Genomic DNA, 18,177 nt, shown 5'->3' with positions numbered 1-18,177 from the left:
ATTTGGACGGCAGGGATCCATATTCGTTTTTTCTCCAAGTCGTCAGCCGGGCAAGTATGCAAGATGACCTACTTGCCCTGGCAAAATTTTACTTGCCCGTTGAAAAGTGAAGAATGGCGACCGTACAACAAGTAAATCAAAAGTTGACTTTTTTGTTATTATCACATGTATGTAACACTGTGTATACATGAAATCTTCAAGACAACGAATCTGTTTTAATAAAGTTTGATTCACAAGTATTTGTTAATGAGACTTTTTACTTGTCTACCTTGGCTGCCGGTTTACAAATTTCACAAAACATCACGCCCCCAAGCGGCTTGCGATGTTGCGGAAGCGTATGATGCAGGCACAAATGAAAGCCAGGGCCTCTTCGACTGCAACCACGGAAGAAAAGAACGCTTTTGCTCTTCTTATTCATATTTGGTTTGTTTTTCTGAAGTGTTAACATTGCTTTTTAGGCGATGACGTCGCCTATATGCCAGCGAACGATGGAAGATTCGGGTGAGGGTTACTTAGTTAATAATTAATCGAACCAGAGAGGATTGGTAACTAAGCACTAGAAGCATTGTTTATTTTTCGTTCCGCCATGTTTGATTGTGTTTCGCAGCAGTCTGCAAAGAGCATCGGCAAAACACGTTTAATTTCTAGCAGTTGGACTGAGATTTCGGGTCAGGAAAGACCATACATCGGATAAATTTGACCTCACTTACGGTACCTAAGTTTTTAATACGCGATAACTGACTCAAGCTTGAATTTGAGAAGTGGAGAAGGCCGTTTAGAAGTGTCGTAACTTTTTGAGTGTAACTGAGTGCGCCAACCGATAGCAGTTTCTTGATCAGATTGCATTTGAAAAGGTGAGCTATCTAAAATCTTTGTTTGATTGAGCGTGCATTTTTATCGATAATATTTGAGCTTATTTATTTGCTTCTTTCCAACACGACTCGCCATCTTGAGTTGTGGCGAGTACAAGTAAGAATTTTCTGTTACTTCTTCTGCTATAGCATCAGCTGTTGAACAGAGGTTTCAGGCCTGTAGTGAGTGCCGTACTTTATCAGATAGCGGATAAATCTGAGTTCGCACGAGTCATGCAGTACGTCAGTCCTGAAGTATTCGTAATTATTGTACACCATCGACGATAAGTTTAGTTTCGTAACTTTTAATTCCGTAGAAGCCTGTACCAAAAGGTCAATCGATTGCAGTTCCTTCAAAAAGATTGAAAAGGTGGACTATCTGAAGTCCTTGTTTTGCTTGAACATGCACTGATAATATTTGCTTCAAATTAAGTGCTGTTAATTTGATGCAGACTATTAAATTTACACGATGCCTTCTGTGACCCTTACACACGAAAATGTCACACAATCTTCTGACATGTATCGCCTGTGTATCGACTCGCCAATGGTATGGAAATTAATCCTAGGCGTTTGTGTTTGACGAAGGTCAGTACTTTTACTTATTGCATCACACTGTATGCATGTAATGTATTTGCAAAATTGTTTTGTGATTTAAGCAAAATAAAAAAAAATGAAATACACATTGCTCTGCGATTGCTTTGCATGTTAGGCCCCTTCAAGTCACCACTGGCTCACCACTGTATCACCTTTACTTCTTGGACTCCACTTGTACTGTAGTTGTGTATTACCTCCAAATGACAACAATATTTTGGACTTAGAAAAAGCTTGCATTACAAAATTTTGTGACAAACCCCTTTTTCTATTTTGTAGCAAATGAGTCAGTCTCAGTCTCAACTTTTAAGTTGAGACTGAGACTGACTCATTTGCTACAAAAAAAATTTAAAAATCACACTTCAATCAACAATAATCAATTTCGGTGTAAAATTACTTGGATATCTTTTGGGCTCACATTTTCACTCACAACAATAGACCTTTTCAGCTTTGTATGTAAAACTTTGCCTATTACAAATTACATGATGCTTCCTAAAGAACTTCCTTTTATCTATCTGAATATCATGAATTTGTTTAAAGAAATTGAAGAAATTTTCAAGGGTAACATCACATATAGGTCTGAAATGGGACAACAAACAAACAAAGCTCAAAAGGTCTATTCTTAGTCCTCCGACTGGGCTTGATTCAAACTTACTGACTTGCTATACTGGAAAGTCATCGCCTTAGCATGCATTGCATGCCGGTTATTTTTCTTTGCTGGCGGCGCCAGACCAAGATAACGGCAAATTTTGATCAAAACATCAGCTGATGCGATCGCCTCGTGTTTTCGCGGATGCAGCTGCAGTACAAAATATCAGCGGTTGAGAGCTTGAAAATTGAGCCTGCAATGATTTCATTGATGGAAAATACCGCATCAGCCAAGATGGCGGCCAAAATTATGATTTTATCGCGACAGAAAGTTGCAAATTATGTTCTGTTTTCGAAAAGTTATGAATGGCTGACAAGTGGTCAGAACGCAAGTAACTCATAAGAAAACTTAATAATTGTTTTTTTTTTTTCATTAAGTCAAACTTAAGTCGTCCAGCGGACGAGTTTATGTAATCATTTGGTCGTCCATACGATGTTTTAGTCGTCTCGGACGACCGGACGACTGCGAATATGGATCCCTGGGACGGTGCACCGTCCCTCTCATTAGTCCTGCGTGATTTACTTATCAAGAGACGGATTCCAAACAAAATAGAGTTGGATTGAATTCGATTGAGTTCGATTGGTTCGAAAATCGAACTCACAGCAAAATAGATGCTTGATTTTGTTCGATAACCGAACCCAATCGAACGATTGGTGTTCGATTGATTTTTAGTTTGATTTTGTTCGATTGGATATGCCAGGACAGTTGAATCTCGATAACTGAAACTTATAAAAACTCCAACCTCTCACTAACTCGAACCTTTTTCGAATTCCCCTTCAGGTCATTTTTTTTAAAATAATTTTACCCTCGCTAACTCAAACCTCCGATATTTCGAACCATTTTTGATTTCCCTTAAAGGTTCGAACGTTTTGTATACAAGAAAACTCATACCCCCACCATCGTACAAGGGGTGGGGGGGGGGGTCGGAGACCCTCCTTAGAGTTTTCCTCCTATTAAGGAAAAATTCAGCATTGTAGAGTACCACATTTATTCGATTAAACGCCTCCCTCGAATAAACGCTGCAGATAAGGGCACAGATGTTAATAAATGCCGCCCTCAAATACACGCTGCATCATGATGTGGTGTTTAGTAATAGTAATTGGACTGAGTGGAGTACAATTCAGGGAGTAATCGGGCGAGTAATTTCAAAATCGGCCGAGCGCGCAACGGGAGGACGATTTGAAATTACGAGCACGATTACTCTCTGAATTGTACGACACGAGGTCCAATTACTAATTAATCGTATCAATAACAAAATTCGAGGTTAGAAAGCCATTGAGAATCTTTTTTAGTGTGAAAAAGTCTAAGGTAAATTCAACTTGTTGTACAAACAGTGGGAAAACAGCAAAAAAAGAACCCAGTTATATGCGCGTGATTGACGCGCGAATGGCGTAGGTGTCCAATTACAGGTATCCAATTTGAAGTTGTTCAAATTGGATACCTGTAATTGGACACCAACGTGATCGCACACCATTTACGCGACAAATAGGCGCGCACAGAACCAATCAAAATCGAGAATTTTGTTATAGATACGATTATTCCAATAATAGAGTCAAAAAGCAGATGCAGTAGTAATCAAGTCTAAACCGAACCAAGCCTCAAAATAAATATTTTCCTTGATTAATGCCTTTTCAGAGGAGCACTAAAAACATTTTTCTGTTTTTAAAATTCAAATGTTCAGTTACCATACTATTGTTAGCAAGAATAAAATTGAATTTGAAATAAACGCCACCCTCATATAAGAGCCGGCCTTGCCTGCGTATTTAATCGAATAAATACGTTAAATCCTTGTTTCAAAATTTTGAAAAAAAAGTTTGGAGGGGGGTGGCATCCACTCCCCCCCCCCCCATGTACGTCCGAGGTTTAACTCTCAAAGAGGAGATAGAACAAATTAAGTGTTATTCTAGTTCTGGCTGGTATGTTACAGCTGTACACATAGCATACAACTGGAAAGTTTTACATGCAGCTTCCCCCCCCAAATGGGCACCCTATGTTATAGAACTGTGACAATATTATAAGTATATACCACACAAGTGAATACAATGTAGTGCTTTTCGCGCACGCTGATTGGTTAACTCGGAGGTGATTAGCAAAGTACTTTTCACCTCATTGTAGCTAAAGAGAAACAAACTGCCTTCGCGCGTCGCTTTGTTTACCAAAAGTGATGTTTTAGTCCGCTAATTATTCAACTTGTGTGGTACATATTAAAACAATTATTTACCTCAGCGTTGGTGAATGTGGTGGATATTTACCTTACCGCTTCGCGGCTCGGTAAATATCCACCAATATTCATCTCCACTTCGGTGAATAATTGTTAATTATTGCCCAGTACCAAAAATAACAGCTTTCTGCTAGCACACCAGAGTAAAAGCTAGCTGCAAGCCAAAATAGTTACATTCTGTTATTCTGACAAATACATGTAGGGTCCCCCAAAACCATAGTACCTTTTCCCCTTTATATGAGTTCCTTTCTCCTTTCACTTATTTACACGTAATACAATCTATAGCTGTGTTCAATGTTCTATCATTTAAAGACTTAAATTGGTTTTGGTTAAGTCAAAATTTGCCTAGGAACAACAAATACTTCTTCAGTTAATTACTGTATTGCAACATACGATGTTACTGAATTTTGAGATTGATGAACTGTGTTTCTCATTTATTTTAACTGTTCTTCACAGTGTGAGCACTGAGAATTACATGTAAGGATAATTTTTGTGTTGTGCTATCAGAGATCCTTTAAGAAATATGTACATGATTGTACCACAACTGGCTTTTTTTCATTAACTTTAAAATTACACATGCAATAAAGAGATAATATAATAATCTGATTGTTCATTTATCTCTCCCTGTGCCTGCAGCTCTCTGAGGAAATCCTGGTACTTGTGTTAACCCTGAAAAACGCAAAAAAAAGACAGATAAAATTTTGTTCATTATCATTGGCATTAATATTTATAATTCCAAAGTTATTCAAAACACTGATCTACAGATACAATGTATAGGGAAATATTTTTCCAATTTTTGGCTGGGCCAGGGACTGTGTTGAAGGGATATGTTCAGAACCAAAAAAAAATCCTTTCACAGTGAGTATATCAGCATAATTGTTTTCAACCTACTGAAAACATTATTAGTGCTATCAATAAGACCCGGCACATGCCAGAGCTTTGGTGAGTGTTTTGGGGTGAGCCACTGGCTCAAATTCATGATTTCCCTACAAAATGAGGTATCTTAAGACTATTATGTTACTCTCTGACAGGTGCTGCTGAAAGCACTGTCTGATGATCTTCAAAAAGGCTTGCATATTCTCCCCAAAACTTTTATCAGGGATGTAGCTAATAGAAACATTGTCGGCACATCAACAAGCCCAGCTGTCTTCTCTAAAAGTTTAGAAGGTCTTTGCGTTTATGTGAAATTTCAGCTGAATTCAAGTTTTCCTTCTACATTTGCCTAATACCACAACAAGATAAACAGGTCAATTTGCACTTCTTCCACAAAATTATTACAAGTATTCCGGTAATTTGTCGGGTCAGGTAGCAGATCTTGCTGGGTTTTTGCCCTCAAATCTCTCCCCTGCCCCCTCTTTTCTTGAACAATGGTAACAGTATATTTACATTCGCTTTTACATGTAAATTGTGTACTAAATTCCTCAATGGAGGCAGAATTTCAAGGAAACAATAATTTTTACTGTTAACTTATTATTCATGATAAAGGAAATGTAATTCTCCTCTTCTGTTCTAAGTAGCATAATGTATGTAGTTTATTTTAAGTAGCTTGTTGTCAACAAATAAAGTCATGTTTTATATCTAAAAAAGTCACAATACAATACATTACATTATTTAAAACTACAGCATGTAGCTATCATAATGGTACATCCGAACCATGCCACAGGCTATTGTGCAAATTGTATGAGTGTTAAAAAAAATTGCAAGGATAAAAAATAGCCTTAATGTACTATTACACCCCTCCCCCTTTCGCCTCCCCTTCAACTCGTATAAACATTACACCTGTTGGCTAATCGCACCAAATAAACACATATTATGGTGCATGAACAAAGAAAAATGTAAATGGTTTCACACAATCGTACGAGTGCTCGATGCAAATACATGCAGAGCGGGATACTATAATTAAAAGATTGAGACTGCACGGACAGTTACTTAAAGTTTCACGCACGAGGCGATCATCAGACTGTGCCGTTAATAGCAGTTGAAAGAAAATTTAAACTACATTCATGGAGGGCGGTTTGAGCGATCCTGCTTTTGATTGGCTGCATAAAACTTGTTTTCGTGCCTGCACTTGGTGATTAATTCTGAACTTTTATTGAGGAGAGTAGATCTGTCAGCGGATAGAATGCAGAGCTTCACGTATTGCACAAGATATTCAACAGGAATAATGTGAAGGTCAGCTATAGTTGCACGGGTAACATGGCAAGCATCATCAAGAGCCACAACGCCAAGATCCTAACAAACAACGACACACACGTCGAGTCTAAATCATGCAACTGCAGAAACAAGGACCTTTGCCCTCTTGACGGTGCATGCCTTGTCAACAACGTCATCTACAAAGCAACTGTCACCACCACTTCCGGCGAATCGAAGGTCTATATTGGCATGACGGAGCACAGCTTCAAAACTAGATATAACAACCACAAGGTCTCTTTCAAGCATCGTAAGCATTCCCACGACACTGTCCTATCAAAGTACATCTGGGACCAAAGAGACAAAAACACCGATTTCTCAATCAAGTGGTCAATTGTCACGCGAGCAAGCTCTTACAGGGGAAACCCGTCTCGCTGCAATTTGTGTCTGACAGAGAAGCTCTGCATTCTATCCGCTGACAGATCTACTCTCCTCAATAAAAGATCTGAATTAATCACCAAGTGCAGGCACGAAAACAAGTTTTATGCAGCCAATCAAAAGCAGGATCGCTCAAACCGCCCTCCATGAATGTAGTTTAAATTTTCTTTCAACTGCTATTAACGGCACAGTCTGATGATCGCCTCGTGCGTGAAACTTTAAGTAACTGTCCGTGCAGTCTCAATCTTTTAATTATATTATGGTGCATGTAATTTTTCTCCTGAAAACACTGCTTTTTATTCAGATAAAATAATTGAATGTAAATGCTCTCAATTTTTTTTTATAATTATTAGTGTCAGAATGTGGGAAATGCATTCGAAAAGGCCAAAATTTGTAAAATTTTCTTGGGGCAGCCCCCCCCCCCAAAAAAAAAACAAGAAGGTAATGCCTTAGGTGTGAAATGTACTCCTAAGCTATTAAGCTTTTGCTGCATAGTCTGATTTTTATGGAAATTCTGTTATAATTCAGTACTTCCACCCTCACCCACTTTGCAATGTTATGTAGCATGAAACAATGACATCCCCAAATGGGTACCTATTTTTCAATGGCACTGTTTATCTAAAAGCAGTGATAATTGCCACATTATGGTTCTCATGCAAACCAATAAGGTGTCCCAAGGATTTGTCTGGCATTATGAATATATAGCTGTGATGTACAGATCACTGACTTACAGCGAAATCCATTAAACCATGAATGCCTAAGATTATTCCTTAAATGTTTATTGTTCTACATGTATGACCAAGCAGATTCGAGACGTTACCGCAACAAACCGCTGCCAAGAGCAATTAGCTAAAAGGTTTCTATTCTTAAATCACGAAACCACTTTTTCGTCTACGTTAAATCTTCAGGTCACTGCCGATTAACAATTTAAGAATCGAAACCTTTTAGCTAATTACTGTCGCGGCTTGTTGGGGTAACATCTCGAATCTGATTGGTTGTAGAACAATAAACATTCCAGAAATAATCTTAGGCGTTCATGGTTTAATGGATTTCGCTGTAACAAGTTGGAGTTTTCTTTAATTTAACTAAGTTGACTCTTACCAGTAGTTCTTCTGCTGACATTTTGACTCCTTTCACAACTTCGAGTTGCTCCACCAGCGCAAAAAAAAAAAAAAAACATACAATTTCCCAATCCTTGATTGTCAGAAATTATAAATCCTTCGTCTAATATAAATCCTTTCCAAATCCTCTGATGCATGCAATTGTTTGGCACCACAGGGTAGTTGCTGCACATCACCTGTAGGCAAACAATTTAATACATCAATCAATTTCAATTATTGTTTGTTTATTCCCATGGAAACTTGACATTGTGGTCTAATGGACAGTTTAGTCTCCCCTGAACAACTACAACATGTTGCTTTTTGCAGTGTATGCTGTGTGTTTGGATGAATGTACATGTAATAACAAATTAAAATTCTAAATTTAAGACAAAATTAAAATCTCTTAGAGTCCCATAGGGTTGACTGGATTTTTCAAATACAGACACTACCCAGTGTTTGTTTGTCTATGTTGTCAGTTGCGTGCATAAATGAACAGGTACATTAGAAATAAAATGAGATGCACGAGTCATTTTAGAATATGTAAGACTAAATTAAAATCTCTCGGTCCCCAAAGGGGTGAATAAAGTTTCATTTTTAAATAACAAAAGTCATGCTGTTCTTTCTTGTTGTTATTCTCGTAGAGAAAAACAATGGCTCCAAAACAAACAGAAAACTCCACATACCTTTTACACCGAGTATGACCCGTACTTTTATTATCAAATTATCATCAAATGAATTTCAATTGTTTTGATATCTGTACATTGGGCAACTCCTGCCACTTTCAGTATTTAACCATGGAAATCTAACCCTTGACATCAGCTTGAATTACTTCATAAGCTTCAGTAAGCTTCAGTACAAATGCACAATTTCGCGAAAATAAGCACTGCATTTTCAACATGCGTTTTTACATGGTTTTGTAATGTAGAGTAAATATAAACTTGTCTGTTGTGTATTAATTGCTATCCTATGTTTACATTGTAATGGCTCTTGAAAAAATGAAGACGAACGTAGTTCTCAGACAGTATCAATGAAACTGAAATAAGTGTCCAAATATACGAACTTTTGGCGACATTTCATCGAGGAAAACATTTCTTGTGCAAATTAATCTAAGTTAACTATTTACATTGTGAAACGCAAATCAATCCACCTCTTTTGTTGAAGAGCGTCGAGTATTAACACATTCGTAAAAATGGTTTTACTTCTCCAAATATTTAGCTTGGAAGATGATTTATCATACTCCACCGGGGCACCGGTTACCATATTTTTAAAGTAACCGATCACGAGCTCTTTAAACGGACAGCATATCGACGAGTAATACTGTATTTCTACTTCCAACAAACTGGAGTAGGTAATCTGGGCCTCTAGTAGCGCTTTCCGGAAACACCAAATTGGAGAGGAGACCTGTTTCTCGATAATATTTACTCTTACCAAACTACAAACTTCTCAGTTCAGTAAGCTAAGGGAAAGTAACCAGGCAGAATCCACATTTGAGAAGCGAATGCCTACTGGTCAGTTGAAAAATGCTAGCATATGGCGCTGATTAATCATTTACTTTGAAAATTCTAAACTCCGAAGTAAGAACGTCAAATTTTCCCGAAATGAATAAGCCTATTATTTTATAACTTAACTTTTAATACTAACATTCTCCAAAACGTCGTTCGTTTTGTTTCTGAACTCTCTTTGTTTTTCTCTCTCGCGTTGCTCCTCGCTACTTCGTTGCCTCTTTTGCTCTCCCGCTCTTTTTCGAGTTGCTCTTCGCTTCTTCTCTGGCGGTTTTGCCCGGCCCTCTCTCGTTGTGTTTCTCGCTGTTCTTCGCTGCTTTTCTGTCTGTTTTTACGGGCTCTTTGATGCTCTTTTTGGTGCTGCTCTTGGCTACTCCTTCGCCTCGGGCTCGTTCACGCTCTCTTTCCTGTCGTAGTTCGCATAAGCCCTGTCTCCTCGAAGTAGAATTTACAACGCTCTCGTTTGTCGACATTGTCAACAAGAGCTAAGAATGATTCTTTCCCTCGCGTTTAAAACTTCCTACTATAAGCTTATAGCTGATTAGAAATCATTATAAAACTTAGTAATGATTTTTCCCGCCAAAAGACGCGGGTTGCCAAAGGAGCCTAGCTCGTTCCCAGGCCTAATCCGTGCGTACGTACGTCCGGACGGACGTACGCGACAACCAAAATTTCTCGATTCGATAGGATACCATTTGCCTGCCTATGGGGCTCCGCACACTGGGAGCTCCGCTATAATAAGGTAATACTTGAAAACTTCGTATCGAAAAAAAAATTAAGTAAATTATGATACCAAACTTACTTGCAAAAACCAATCCGCTATAACAGATTACCTTTTTGCTTATTCGGTGAATGGACACCATTCTTTTATTTTTCATTCTCCCTCACATTCCAATGGTCCCATATAGCAATTAATCTGTTTTGAAATAATCACTAATACACAGACTATACAGTTATCTCTCGTGCAAGACTTATGCAAATTAATAAACAACTAGAATTAGGCCGCTAATTAGACATTTTAAAATTGAAACTAGCATTGCAAACCTTTTTGTTTCGTACAGTGTGCTTGTCCAGGTGAGAGTACATGTACTTCTGAAACTTGTTTTTGTTAGTGATTGACATTTCCATAACCAAAGCGGAAGTCATCTTCAGAATCAAGCAAGAAATGTTTGGAAGTCAATTAAGTCTGGACCGTTTAAATTTCAGTTTCACCGTGATGGTATTGGCTGTCAGGCTCGTCTCTAATATTCGTTCTGTTTTTTAATCCGTTCGTCGATCTGTTTACGTTGTGAATAGAGTGAATTCGTGTAACCCGTTTTTTATATGTTGATGAGTCGTATAATATTCTAATGTTTGTGTACAATAAAAAAAAATACACGAGTGGTCAGAAGACCTCAAAGAAATCACTTTAATAGTTATACAGAAAATAAGTATAAACAGGAAGTGTCTTTCTTTCAGCACTTCAAGAACATGTTCAACCTAAATTGAAAAATTAGCGGTCTGATTCAAAATACGCAGGATTTAGTCATTTCACGTTGTTGTTTTTCAGAAGACGGGAAATAAATTTGCCAAGGAGTAATAGAACACATGCACAGCTATTTTCCTGCTCATTAAACCTTTTGTTTGCTAAACAAAAGTTGTTTGTCATCGTGATTTGCTAAAGCTCCCCATTGGACTGCGCGCGCAGAATTGCGTTACAGTCAAGTTTAATTTGTTTTTCTTTACGCGATGTTGAATATAAAATGTTTATCTAAAATCGCAAGACAATTCAAGGCATGATAATTTTTAAGCCCCGTTATCTGTTTTGGTTTTTACATATTGGTAAATGCTTGAATTTTAACCTGACTTCCACATGCAAATACTTACGATTTGTCTGCAATTTTCTGTTTTCTTGTACAGCTCTTTAAAATATTACACGGCCCATTAGCATATAAAAAACGGGTTACACGAATTCACTCTAATAAGTAGTTTATAAGATGGCGGTATTTTTTGACATCTTTTAAGAGGCGTTTGTTTTAAATTAGTGGACTATCTTTTTAGGAGTCAGCCGTTGAAAATAGCTTGCACGATAGATTATGCATGGAGTAGATATGGCGAGTAAGGCCCTATGTGCCACGAGGCACGAGGAGGATATGTGAAGATATGGTGAGTCCATGGTTGTTCGGCGTACAATTGTTTCCCGTTGTATAGAAAGTAAGTAGACGTATGGCAGAGGTTCAGTAAGTCCAAAATGTCTTATGTTAGAAACGGTAGTGTAGAATGTTGGATAACACTTTCTAAAAACAGTTTGAGTCTGATCCGTGTTTGGAAATTTAATCAGGTGAACGGTACAAATGCCGTCAAGTCTCGTAACTGGCTTTATACGAACTCAATAAACACTTTTACTTGCTTTTACAGACCTGCGCGCAAAATCTTGACATTTTTGAAATTTTTGACATATTTTTTACGTGTTTGATGCTCGGGTAATTGGTAACTGACAAACTAGACGACAAAAAAGGCAGAGTTGATCTCCCAGCGGAGCGTTAGTGTAAGTATGTAAGTTTTTTTAAGTTTGCAAGACATGTTTCGACATAACTTCTGTCATCTTCAGTTGAATGATTTACAAAGCACAGAAAGTTGATAATAAGTAGACAAAAAATGCTAATTAAGATATTGAGTTGAAGGCTGGTAGAGGCGTGATCTAAAATATGAAAGCAATCTATTGAACACAAGGAGCAAACACGTTCAGAATTCTGAAGATGTTTGAAAATGTGAGAGGCCTTATCACTGGTTAAGTGCTCACGTACGCGTGTGGAAAAATGTCGGGTGGTTTCGCCGACATAACAGGCATTACAGCCCGCACATGCAAACTTATAAACTACACGTGAACGAAGCCCGCCGGGGATAGGATCTTTTACGCCAAAAAGGTTACCAATCTTAAAAGAAGAAAAAACTAGTTGATGTCTAAATCATTACAATAGCGCTTAATTAAGTGTCGAATCTTTTTCTGAGTGACGACAGAAAAATGGCCTATGTACGCCATCGTAAATTAAAATGCGGGCGAAGTGGTAGGGAGGGAGCCCCGGGGACACTGATTGCTATGGGTCCCAGTGATGTAACGGTTAACTAACTAACCCATATTCAACAGGAACTACCTTGCCTCAATCAGCAGTTACACCATGTAAATCTAAAATTATCCTTTTAACCCTATTCAGACCCGGGGGGGGGGGGGGCTTTTGAGGCCCGCGCTGACTTTTAACTTTTATAACTTTTTTAAGATTTAACCAAACGCTGCCAAACTTTCTGAGTTTTCCTAAAATGTATCTGGCAACAATTTGGTAGGGTTGGAAGATGTGTCAGGAACTTGACATCACCATGGCAACGGCATTTTGACAGGCATGTTTTTCCAAATTTGTAATTTTGCGTGTTTCTGTTAATAAAATTCAACTTAAATTGAATTATTTTTACATTTTTACGGGTTTAAAGCACATTTTTATTTATTTTGAGTACTTTGCAGTGATTTTGGGTGGTTTTCTGGCATTTTGAAAAAAATTTGAAATCCAAGATGGCGGATCCAAGATGGCGGCTGTTTTGACATCATGATGTAATTGTCACGTGATGTGATGTCACCATCCCACGTGACGTATACCAAAAGAAAGAGTTTCGGACATACAATACATCCTATAAGTTTCATGGTGATTGCTTAAATATTCTGGATGTTACATAGGGGGAGCTTCCGTAGCCCTCCCCCCCCCCCCGGTCTGAGAAGGTCCAAAAAAGCCCGGTCTGAATAGGGTTAATTCACACATTTTTACGTTCTGTTGTTACTATTTGTATTAATTAGCATTTTTTGTCTACTTATTATTAGTACGTTTCACAGGAACGATGACGATAGTGAACTGGTAATAAATACGAATTGTAGGTCCGCGGCCTAAACTTCTAAAAACGTTTTCACTGGCGTAGATTAAACCCTGTTGAAGCTAAGTTGTCAAAAAGGGTTTTGTTCAGCTAAACCATCGGAGTAAAATACACAAAAATAAAAGGTTAACAAAAATACGAAACTTTTATGTTCAGCGAGCTGCAAAACCTGACGCGAGACAGTCTGGCACTGTCGGCTTCGTATAACATTAAATTGATTGATTAATCACGTGCAAGTATTTATAAATCAGCTAAATATGTTTACTGTGTTTATGTTTTTTTATTTATTTCACATATCTAGAAGGGGTTTTGAAGTTCACCTTGAAACCTCCTAATCCAAGCTATGCTAAAAAAGGAAGTGATGCCAAACTGGTGTGGGACTACAGTGTGGATAACAAACAAGCGGAGCTGGCTGGTATTATCTATAGTGTCCAAGTCTCTGGTGGTGCTTTCAAGGAGATGCTGGTACAACAGAGTGATGGCAGTGTTGTGAATCATCCAAATATACCTTCTGTTTACAAAGGAAGAGTTAAGGTGGAAGGAAATGCCTCTCTTGTTATTGTGAATGTCACATCTCAAGACAACACGAAATTTCGCTGTGCACTAGTTCCAACATCAGGATCAGAAATGTCCAGTGACGTTCAACTTATTGTGACAGGTATGAACTGCAAAATGTAAAAATGAACTTTATAATTAGACTTTGGATAATTTAGAATAACTTATTTTGCGAGAATCTTTCAATGATTCTATTTTTGTTAATGTTGTGGAACTCCCTAAAAAAACCTTTTTACAATAACTGAGCGAATTCTCGCGCGCTGATTGGCTAATTGTTATGTCAATAAGAGTACAGACGCATGAAACTCGTTGCTGAAGCAATCAGCGAAGGTTTTGTCAAACTTTTCAACACTGATTTATCGCTGCATTCTTGATGAGGCGAGAAATATACTACAAAACTAATAGTCTTCAATGAGGACATCATCTAACATTTATCGGTTAAAACTTAAAGTGCTACTATGACCAAAATTTTTGTTTTTCTTTTCGTCTTTTTCTAAAGTCAATTTGTTTAATAAGGCTAAATTTAACTAGCGCGCTAGAATTTAGAACGTTGCGAGCGATATAAGCCTTGAAATAGCTTGCCGAAAATCGTGGAAAACCCGTCCGCCATTACTCGGACGTCTAAAGTGAGCCAGCGACTGTACTGAAAAGCGGATTTACGCATGAGTTGGTTCGTGACGTCATATGCGCATCGTCGCTTCGAGCTTCGAGTGTTCCAAGAGAGAATATACTGAGAATTACAGGGTTATAAAAGATATTTCTTCGACAAATTCTTCGTCTAGTTTGCCCGGTGGCAAAACCGAAGAGAGCCGCAACGAAGAGACATTGCAATTTAGCGGTATCGTTTCTTATAATGAGAATTTAAAGCCGTTTTCCGTCGGTCTAAAGGGCAATGTTTGTATGCAAATACTTCAATATTTATTTCATTCGATGAGGTTTCGGCGCTGTTGATGATGCCTACAACGAAGCTGCCGTCTTCTTGTCCAATCGAAGCAACGATCGAAGAATCCTCGAAAAACGAAGAGGAACGGCGATTCATGGAATACGTTCGTTTGAATACATGGTATGATGAGAACAACGTAATTGAATAGTAAAATGTCTGCAATGTTTGAATTAATAGAGCTGCAAATACATGTAGGTTGCTATTGCCGTTTGCGAAGGATTGAAATGATTTTAACTGTTGTTTTTATTCTTCATGTTCTTGTAATCTATCATACACGCCATGGGCTTAAAATATATCTCAGCTGTTTATTCCGAAAAAAGCTTTATTTACATGAAATAATGTAAAATTTATACAGAAAAATTAAAGTCAACAAGATGGTGCAGGTGATCAATGGATTTAGTTCCTTGAATTTTATACAGTTTTACCTTCCTTGACTACAATACAGGTAATAAACCTTTTAAAACTAAGTCTTTTAATGGGTAATAACACTTCAGACATCCAGCTTCAGCCAGCATTCAGTATTCCTGTTTCTTAAAATAAGAAAACCATTTGAATGCTGTATAGAGTCCTTCACTCTATTTACTGATAATGTTATGAAACTGGCCCACAAGTAGCAGCAAAACTGGGTAGGAGTAGTTTTTAGTGCAGAATGCACTATTGTGATGGTTTGGTGGGTTGGCGTTTGCTAAACCCCTAAACCACTAAACCACTAAACCACTAAACCACTAAGCCACTAAACCGCTAACGCGGTGTAAACTTTTAATCACCAATTAATTAATTAATATCAATTAATTAATTATTTCTGTAAAGGGGGGAGGGGATGGAGAGCACCTGACCGTGTGCCCTTGGTAAATCGGGGAGTCCATTACGATACTTACAATTGAAGAACTCAAGGTATATATTTGTTTCAGAAAGCACTATGCTCTCCTTGTGGTACAATTCTTTCTGGAAAAAATACTTTGTGCTAAACGCATGCGCAGATCAGTCTTCATCACGAACATTGCGTTTTTCTTCTGCAGAAGGATTCGTGTAGACTCCGTGGCCCCAAGTTAAAACCACAAATTAATTGAATTAGACAGTAAGGCGTCATAGCAGATCATGTGAAATATTTCTTGATATGGCAATGCTGTTTTCTTAGAAAAGGTGATCTAGCATCTCATAATTAATTGATAACCTGATAACATCTGTGTTATAATCAATGTCGCCTTCTTTGCAGAAAATAAATCACGTTACCATAAACATCATGTTACATCCGTTTTTGACAAAAACAAAAGTATGTTACATGTTTTTGACAAAAACAAAAGTATCTCGTTTGCTGTTTCAATAACAAACTGAAATTCAAGCTATCGAAAATTAAAATAACAGTGACGTGTTTAGAAATTTTGTATTAAAGCCTAACGTGGTGTGCTTTTCAATGCGGTTGAATTCCTGTAGAATCCGTGGCGTTAATTTAATTAGACTTAAAAGGCATCACAGCGATCTGCGAGAAAAAAACAACAATATCATGTTACATCCGTCACTTCCTTTCCTTTTATTTGTTCTCCATCGGTTGAACTAACCTCCGTTTTATTTTGTAAAACCTCTGCCGCTTTAGTGTTTGAACATGCTTTCGTGACGGTTCCGACATTTCTTGAAAGAAATCTTCACACTACGTGCTTCTCGGCTTCATGCTTGAGTGAGCGTGTGACGTGTTCACAGCGCTTTCGTAAATCGTAATTAGGTATGCAAAAACTTGCACCGGGATTTTCGGCGTGAACACCTGATAACCAGGAAACAAATATCCTAGCTGTACTGCGTTTTAAAAACCCTTTCGAAAAAGATGTTTTTTGATTAGATTTGTTCTTTAGTTTTGAGAATCGTCTTTCGTGCAGTTTAAACCGTAACTTAATTAAATTAAACAAATGTCATCGATGTCGCCGTAAAACAAACAAAAAACAAGAGTTTCATGTTACGGCATTTTCAAGGAAAACAAAAGTATTTTGTTACAAACGAACGAAAGTGTCGTGTTACGTTTGCAAAGATTAACGTAAGGAACACCTAGGAAAGAATACAAGTAGCCTGTGAACAGTTTTTCCGAAAGTAAAGTAAAGCAAATAAACACGAACATATATAAAACATCATACTTTCAATTGTTCCATATTGCATTCTGCACTTACCAAATCATCGAGATTTTTCTTATTCATTTCACCCATTTGTTTTTCTCTTGGCCCCGTGATTTTGTTTTAGTTATTTTTATCACAACATGGGAACAAGTAAATAATGTTAAGGGTATAAAGTTTTAAGTTCATAAACGGAAACACCTGGACCTCGAACAAACACTGGGACCTTGATCAAACGTTTCCAGTTTTGAACCGGCATTTAAATGAAGCCCACATTGAGTCGGGGTCTGGCGTCTACTCAAGAAAATATGGTATCATATGCAATATGACAGTGGCTCTTTCTAGAGAATATCACTGGCAGTACATTGTGCATCTGCAGTATGTGTATGAAATTGAGAGTTCAATTTTGGGACTAATCTTGTGTCAACTTAATGTGACTGTAAACAAGCCAGCTCCAAGTACCACCCTAAATAAACAGACACCCTATTGGAGACAGTTTTCTCCTTCCATAAGGGGTTAATTCCCATAAATGTGCTTCAAAATTGCTCCCTTGATGCAAAAAGGCAAAGTCTGCATGCAAGCCTACTTGCCCATCAGGCCAAAGCATATCAGGTTTAACCTCCCCACTCCCCCCACATACATGTAATGACACTGTTCTGGGCTCACATCTGAACAGCTCGATTCAGAGTCTGACCATTAGGTCACCGCACCTTAATCAATACAACTACCCCATTACTATGACAACAATTTTATTTATGGTACAGGTTTGACTGTATTTGTTGTCGGCTTCGCAGTTCGTGTATACTCTTTAAATAAATACGCATACAATGGTTGCAAGGGTCCTGTGTGACCTCATAATTATCCCCTTGTTACAAAAAGGCAAGGTCTGCATGCAAGTCTAGTTGCCCATCAAGCAAGCTTATCCTGGCTAAGTAGGATTAAGCAACCAGGAGTATTTATACTTCCCCCTGGATAAGATGAAAGTAAAGGTTCATCAAAGGCACCATGAGAGTAGTCTTGCCCAAGAACAAGCACAATGACACCAGTAAGAGTTGACACCTGAACTGCTTGATCCAGAGTCCGACAACTTACACTTAGACCACTGCACCTCAATCAATACAACATTTGTATTTATGATACAGATTTGACTGTACATGTGTTAGAGAAATTATGATGGATCAGCAGCTCAGGAGTTCTCTGG

General features: G+C 37.9%; 1 protein-coding gene and 1 long non-coding RNA gene across 3 annotated transcripts in view; one reads left to right on the top strand and one right to left on the bottom strand.

Annotated features, from left to right (window-relative positions):
* LOC144662882 (uncharacterized) overlaps positions 1–18,177 on the bottom strand; it is an 84,310-nt gene that overhangs the window by 8,886 nt on the left and 57,247 nt on the right. The window lies entirely within an intron of this gene.
* The window catches only part of LOC144662782 (fibroblast growth factor receptor 1-A-like), an 80,488-nt gene that overhangs the window by 5,499 nt on the left and 56,812 nt on the right, over positions 1–18,177 (top strand). For both annotated transcript variants that reach the window (XM_078523699.1, XM_078523700.1), the window contains exon 2: positions 13,681–14,037. In XM_078523699.1, the coding sequence (XP_078379825.1) occupies positions 13,681–14,037 (357 nt within the window). The remainder of the gene's footprint in view (positions 1–13,680; positions 14,038–18,177) is intronic.

This window comes from Oculina patagonica, chromosome 8 (genome assembly GCF_052425735.1).
Source record: "Oculina patagonica isolate OP01 chromosome 8, crgOcupat, whole genome shotgun sequence".
Lineage (NCBI taxonomy): Eukaryota > Metazoa > Cnidaria > Anthozoa > Scleractinia > Oculinidae > Oculina > Oculina patagonica.
The sequence above is the reverse complement of the archived record's forward strand: the minus strand, read 5'-3'. Positions and strand labels throughout refer to the sequence as shown.